Source organism: Hippopotamus amphibius, chromosome 17, assembly GCF_030028045.1.
Source record: "Hippopotamus amphibius kiboko isolate mHipAmp2 chromosome 17, mHipAmp2.hap2, whole genome shotgun sequence".
NCBI lineage: Eukaryota > Metazoa > Chordata > Mammalia > Artiodactyla > Hippopotamidae > Hippopotamus > Hippopotamus amphibius.
The window spans coordinates 29,594,738-29,602,751 of NC_080202.1; the positions used below are offsets into that span (position 1 = coordinate 29,594,738).

Here is an 8,014-nt window from a genome sequence, read left to right on the forward strand (position 1 = left end):
CTTTGCTTTCTTCCTTTCACCTTTAGTCTCCCTAGGTAAATTGGGTTGGTTAACCACCATCCAAAGCGGACCATTTTTCTCAGATGGTCATAAGTTGGTAAATTCTCCCTAACCCAATCACTTATGCCAAAGGCATCAATACTGTTTTAGCTTGAAGCACATGATTTGCCTGCCACACAATACTTTTTGAGTATTAGTTTCTTACCCATTACATCCCACCTCCTATCTGCCAGGTCAAACAGCTCTCTTCATTGTGATTATACAGCTCCGAGGATGCTCTATCCTAGCACTGTAAAGTGTTCTTATGTGGCCACTTGAAGTCACATCCAATTATTCCATCCAGAGGCAATGCCATAGTCTTCCTTAAAAAACTGTTTTCATCTCAAAGTTCACAACATCTGGTTTTGTCATAATTCCATCTTAATATTCCACTCTTCTGTATAAGATGGCATACTATCGCTGACACTTTCTGATTGTGGAGCAAAACTGCAATATTAGTAAGCTAAGCAAAAAAAAAATGCAATTAGAATTCCTCTATAGGATAAAGATCTATTAAAGATGACAAAAGAAAGCAGAGTATATCTCAAAATTAAATACTCTGACAGTGAGCAAGTAAAGGAAATTTAAAACATAGCTTTTATTTACATAAGGGATGAGTCAGAACAGTTTCTGGAACAAAACATATGCTCAATATATGTGCTGAACAAATGAATGAGTAAACAGCTGGTACATATAGCTTCCCTTTTGTTCGCTGATTCACAGATGCCTTTAGCCATCAGTCCTAGATAATGGGTTCTTTTCCTACTGAGCGATCCTAACCATCTTTTCTGAGAGATCTAAGCCCTAGTTAGTCTTCTATTTATCTTTGCTGTTGGTTACAGCTTTATATAAAGTTTCCTGGCTTTAAAAACACTTGCCCAGCTCCATGAAATATCAAAACCCTATCTCCCCTTTATTTTTTTTTTTTGATTATCATTCTGTAATTGTTCTGTTTAGCTCTTTTTACTCTAAGCATGTAGTCTTATTCAGAGAACGACAGTTAGCTGGTCAAATTTATGCTTAAGACATTTATCCATACTAAACCAGAGGTTTCAGAGATGATAACACCAGTCAGTATTCTGAATTCTTTCAAATAGAAACATTTTCTCAGTACTACTCAAGTCACATCTCATTTATCTTCTTCCTTAAGAACTGCATAGGCTTGTTTTAAATAGTTTAAACACCTCTAATAAACTACAGTTTGCTAAGAGTAGAGGTACTCTGGTTAATGCTCAGAATGCTGTGGCCAGAGGAAAAGCAAGCATTATTAAATATGAATGCAATCCCTACCAACAGAAATTGAAACTTTTCTTTTTCAATAAAAAAGTTAGTCCAAAAAAGGGTCTCATTTTATAAAGATTTATCATTTCCAAATCACAGTGAAAGGAACTTAAGTAATTTACCAATTTTGTTTTCTACTATGTGCCTTCAAGATACCTCACTAAAAACTGGCATCTGACACAACAGAATGACATATGCAGACTGTAATATTGTAGTGACAGTACTACTGAGGTTGATTGTTACAGACATTTAAACTCTGAGTATTAAATGGTTACATCCTAACTATTTATATAGAACATTGGTCCAATAACAAAAATAGAGAACAGCAGCTGAAAATTTATCTCATTCAATGTTCAGAGATAAATGGGTTAACCATTCTTTCCATTATTTTCTGCAGATAAGTCCTTTTTTTTTTTCGTATTTAAATCTGATGGCAACTAAATTCTGGCATTTTTCCAAGCTACTGTATGAAGAGGATGCTGAAGGCCATCACAATACAGCATACTGCAACATAAAGACTCTTCGGTTCACCAATTCTGGCACACTTCCAAAATATACCCAACAACCCAGTTTTATTTCTGTCCAGGAGGCTGGGTGCCAAGGATCGGATATAAGCACAGGTACATGTAAGCAGCAAGATTACAGTCAACAGACTCTGGAAATTGAAAATGGCAGACATAGTGAGGCCGGCGAAGCCCCAGCCACATCACCCTTCCGGGCCCGGGGCGGAAGAGGCGTGCACGCCCGGCTTGCCTTTCTCGCTTCTTCCCGCGGCCTGGTTGGGCCTGTCAGGGTACCTCCTTCTGAGCTGCGCGTCTCAGACTCCTATCTCCCCTTTAGAATTAAGGTCTATTCCCATTGCAATGAAACCTTTATGTTGTCACTTTCTGAATACCTTTCTAGAATACCTTTTCTGGGCACTAAAACCTCTAAAGAAGCAAGGCCTAGGGGAATGTGTTTGGGAAGCAAAATATATTAAAATGAGTCAGTAGATACACTTCTAATCAGATACACCTCCACATTCCCCAGCAGCTTGCTGACCTTGCCCTCACTTCCTATGCAACTCCCATTTGGCGTTTCTACCAGAGTGTTCCCTGTGGCTAGGCAACATCATTCCTGCTCTTTGACTTATAGGCCAAGCAGGTGTACAAATGAGGCTAAGACCATACATGGCTTAGTTAAGAGCACTTACATGTGTCATTATATCCTACTCCTTACCATATACGTCACTAATTGCAGGAAAGGAGTAGAGTAGGACAGAAAATCCTTATTCAATAATAACAATTGAAAATATATGCCTTGATGCCCCAGTTGGTCATTCGTTGTACAAAAGAGGGAATCTAAAGATAATGGTGGGCTTCCTAGGTGGTTCAGTGGTTGGGAATCCGCCTGCCAATGCAGAGGACACAGGTTCGATCCCTGCTCCAGGAAGATCCCACATGCTGTGGAGCAACTTAGCCCATGTGCCAAAAAAAATAAATAAATAAAATAAAGATAATGGTGATTTTTTTTTATTGTTTACTACTATTATGTGCTTATGTTTACATAAATTCCATTTTCAACACAGTTTGGCGTCATTCTATTTTTTTTTTTTTTTTTTTTTTTTGCTTATTACAGGTCCTAATTTCTCTTTGCAGGGGTCATAATCCCCATTCTTCCTGCCATCACCCTTCTCACCTGTCTATGGTAAAGACTCAGTAACATGTGCTTTTGTCAATGCCTTCAGGCTGATCTAGCTCATTCTCCAGGTGGGCTACATCATCTCTCAATAAGTAGATGGGATGAAATAATTAAAGGTCAGACTCAGGCCATTAGAGAACTGTGTACCTAGACTGAATTCTTTTGACCCTTTATAAAATGTCTTTACTGAGCTAGGTTTGGGATGACACCAAAGTTAGTATTGAGGGATGTTATACAGAAAACAGCTGTGTGACTCTTGCAGCTGCTTTTCTTGTAGGCATAGTATTACAGTCTGTTAAATATATAGCTTCTTCTATGTGAGGGTGCAGAAGAAATTCTGTTCATGTCCCAAGCCCAGAAAGGCTGGACTTCCTCTCAACAATATTGTAAATCTAGCAATTAATCATAATTTTTTCACTATTTTTTGCCCAGGGAAATCAGATATAAATATGCACCTCCTTTTGTGAAAGTGTATTATCTTTATAAATTTTGTATCAATCTTATCTTTGATTTCTTATTTTTTGTCTTCCTTGCCTTTTCACACCAATTATCTCACTTATTTCAAGGTTATATATTATTCAATTGTTCACTTTTTTGTAAGCTGCCTCAAATTCTTCCCCCTTCTTTTGAATGAGTCAGATAAGCGTCTATAAATACAATTTTTATAAACACTCATAAACAAATTTTAATATTCAATAGATGGTTCAATTAGTTTAAAATACTTTATACGAATAAAATTTAATCTAAAACTGATTGTGAAACACTTTTGATGTTAGACGCTTAAAAAGCATAAAAACTATATTATTTTAAATTTATATCCCATTAATCCAAACATATATATTTTTCTACCATTAATTGCTTCTGAATTAATCTTTTCCAAGCCATGTATTTTTGAATTATTTTAACTTTTTATCATTGGATTATTATTGCATTTTCTAATTACTTAGAAATATGCAGATGAGGTTTTATGTTTCTTGTTCAGGCTTTTAATTTTTTATATTTAGGAATTTTCACATCTACATCTTTGCACCTTGAGATCAAAAGCTCTTCAAGGTTAGGGCCCATAATTACTCTATTCTTTATTATTACTCACTAATAAGGTACCTTCACTACTTACTACCTCTGTGACCTTGAACAAATACATCTCCTCTCTGGGCCTCAGTTTCCTCATTGATAAAATGTGGATAATTATAGTAACCATTTCATAAGTTTGTTGTGGTTGATTTAAAGTATTAATCACATCAGGCATTTGTAAGTAGTGCTTTGGGTGTATTGGTAATGGCAAAGTAGCTGCCTAGCTGACAAATCCCCAAATCTCAGTTGTTTTACAACATAGAAGTTTATTTTTCACTCTAAAAATGAGAGAGGGTGGGCTCTGCTCCACACAGTAATTCAGGGGCTCAGGCTAATGGAGGCTCTGCCATCATCAACATGTAACTTTTAAGTTTCTCCTGGGTGATCTATCTGTCTATCTATCTATCTATCTATCTATCTATCTATCTATCATCTATCTGTCTAACTATCTATCATCTATCTATTTATCTATTTCAGGTGGCAGTGGTGGGATATATGCCTAGGGAGGAAGGGAAGGTTTAATGGAGAATATCAGAAAAACGTCACTTCTGCCCACAACCCACTGGCCAGATTACATTTGATTGTGGCTGGGAATGTAGTACCTGTGTGGACAGCTTCTTCCCAGCAGTAACTCTTCCCTTCACAAGGGGAGCATGAATCTTTGATAGACAACTTGGTGTCACTACTTCACAGATACATAGGAAGTAATTGGTACATGCTGGGTATTGTTTATATATCTTTATATACCACTCAACACAATGTATCATACTTACAATTTCTTGTTAGATCCTCCAGTTAGGCTGGAGTCCTTTGAAGTCACAAGACTATATCCTGCACAGAGTCCCTAATTGTTGGCAGAATTGAAGAACAATGTAAGTTCTTAACAAATGCTTGGTAAATGGATGTTTGTGGATGGCATGCACTTAAGAAATAAATAAATATCTGATCTGTTGTTGAATATACAATCATAATCACCATTAGTATTAACTGAAAATTACAAATAGCTCCTCTATAGTTGGAAGTTTAAAGTTCCAAAAAAGTGAACTAGTCTTGTTGCTTGGCCTCACCGAGTATCAACAATCTGAAGAAAAATAAGCCATCTGGGTGTGGAAGGACTTGAAGAATAACAGATGCTGCCATGGCAGTTGATGACAACATAGTCACCCCTTCGATGTATTGTATAATGATTGCCACTGACTTCCCATTTTTGCACGGTCTTTTTGGGAAATACTCAATAACACTAGATGTGAAGTGCACTTTATCCATGATTTTCTAATCTAAAATCAATATCTAGAGTTATGAGAATCTGCTTAGATTGACTAAGCTTTCCTCCACTGCTCCAGTTGTGTTAATGCCTGCTTTTTTAATTAGACAGCATTTAATCTAACGGGAAATGGGCTGTTGAACACAGTGCCACATTCCCTCACAATTTGTTCCTCAGCACTTCTATTAAAATCACAAAAGTGGACCCTAGTAAGAGGTAAATAACTTGTAATCTAACCTTTGCCTTCTCATAGCCTTATATCCGTGTCTCTCATGACATGCAATACTTTCTCTCTTATTAAAAGGCAATATCTTAGAATGCTAGAGCTACAGAGGTAAAAAATTGGCATGAACTGTTGTGTCACTATTCCTCTGGTGCTTTCACATCTCCTTCTCCTTTTTCTGGTTCCTCTGAGGTCAGGACAAAAGGAGGGTTCCAGATGGTAGGAGAAAAGTTTTTTTGTTTAGTTGTTTGTATTTCTCTTGTGGTTGTACATGCGCTGTCTCATGGCAGGCTCTGCTCTGGGTGTATCAATGGAGTCTCCAAAGGGCCCTATGGGCACATCTCTCATGAACAGGTCCCTGATATGGATGCAGTCTCTGGCTGGACCTCCTGACACCCCCCAAAAGCTTTTGCCTGTGACAGAAACACCTACAGCTTCTTACTACTTCCTTGTCCTATTCCAGCAAAGCATCCTCTTTGGTGGAAGCCCAACAGGACAATTTAAACATAGTTACTTGGCCCCTAGGACACTCAGACATCCTTATCCTGCCAAATCATGGAAGACAGTCTCCCCAGATTTTAATATCTCTCTTTTAAATGTGAAGACAAGGGCTGATTCAGCCAACCTCTCACCTTCAGATTTTCCCAGTTACTACTCTTTGTGTTCGTTTGTGCCCTCAAACTCCTGGAGATACATAGCAGACTCTTCAAATATCTCTCCCGCCAGCTTCACTTTGGCCCCACAAAGACATGGGACAGGCCTATGAATGTTTCTTGCCCAAAGGGCATTAAACCAGTGTTAACCTCACATCTTTTCTGATATCAGCCCCATCTTTAAGCTTTCTTTCTCTTGGCGTGACACCACCCTTCCAAATCTCTTCCTAAGTAGGTAGGAAGAGAAAGAAAAATAATTATTCACTTGTATGAAAATTCTCCTACCAATTCTATTCAATAACCATTTGAACTGCTGGTCTCATAAGGCAGAAGCAGAAGATAATGAAAGGTTTTATAGTCACTGCATTGATGTGTTTATGTTTTAGTGCAACATGGATTCTTCTTATATACAATAATTACCTGATAAAAATTTGTACAATTGCCACAGATCAAGCCATTTCAGGGTCTTTAATTTATTTTAAATTCCAAAATTGCATACCAAATTCAATTTTTCAGTTCCCCTGACTCTCTACTATATTATAATTTTTGTGTGTTTTTATGTTTTGCTGTGTTTGGGCCCTTTTTCTTTTGTTACAAACCATGTCTTGTAAGTCTCTGTTTCGATTTAATTTTCTTTGTATAACCCAAGGGATATATATCATGAAAATGTGTTGTTTTGCCACAAAGTGGTTTTGATTTTGAAAACAAATATAGTAACTTGTATGATTATGTGTATTTTGACTAGATTTTTCTGTGTTTATAATTTACGTATGTTGTCTTCTGAGGTTGAATGGCAACTATTACTGCTTGTCTCTCATGAATCAGTCAATTCATCATTAATTTCCTGGTCCATTGTGTCAGTCATGGTGGTGATTGGATATTTATCCATGCAAAGAAAAAATAATCTAGGGATATGATTTTATTGTTTTCAACATTAGAGCTTCAGCCAAAATTCTGAGATAATAGCAAATGTTCCATTTAATATACTGTTACTCTAATAGAAAATTTTAATGGCATATTTTCTTTTTTGTAAAGTATGGAAAGTAATCTTAAGCAACCTACCTGAGACTTTTGACACATATTATCATTCACATGACAGTTAGTTGATAACCACAAAGCTGAGTGAGATGCAGATGCTGGGAGGTGGGACTAAATGGTCCTTTTCCCCACACCAGACTGACAGTACACACATTCCAGCCTTCTCCTCAGCAAAACTGCAAATAGCACACATCTTGGACCTTCAGAGTGACTTATAAATATTCAAAAATCCCCCATTGTTAAATATGGAGATTTAACAGGGTCTGCTGTGTGGAAACAATAGTGTTGTTTCAAGGATTAAAAGCAATTACATTTTTTCTGACCCTGACATCATAAATATCTCCCCTGATTGACTAAAACCCTTCTGAGGACCAGGACTCACTTACTTATCTCTGTCCTCTTCCACCATCCCAGTGGCATTGAACATATGATCTTTTGAATGTTGCCAACTTGGATTTTGCTCTGGAACCTAATGGAATCCCAGAGTGCCCCATGATTCAGGAAACTAGCCAGTGGTTTGACACCTTTGTCAGTGTTTTCTCCCCTTTGTAGAAAGATTCCTTAAAACCAGATGTCTATATTTGCTGTTTCTATTTCCTCTATTCTCAGTCTCTCTTGAACCCACATTAATTGATGTTTTGTTCCCTCTTCCCCGGAAAGAGCATTGCTATAGCCCTTGATGATCACCACGGTACCAAATCCAGTAGGTGATTGTTATTTCTCATCACATTAGGTCTATCAACAACATTAGGAAGAGTTGAT

At 37.3% G+C, this 8,014-nt stretch overlaps 1 protein-coding gene across 1 annotated transcript; it reads right to left on the reverse strand.

Annotated features, from left to right (window-relative positions):
* Window positions 1-973: 973 nt before the first annotated feature.
* Window positions 974-2,085, reverse strand: LOC130840473 (protein kish-A-like). The gene has a single exon (XM_057716041.1). It carries the CDS (start codon window positions 1,997-1,999, stop codon window positions 1,781-1,783), a length of 219 nt encoding a protein of 72 aa, XP_057572024.1. The 5' UTR covers window positions 2,000-2,085; the 3' UTR covers window positions 974-1,780.
* Window positions 2,086-8,014: the final 5,929 nt, after the last annotated feature.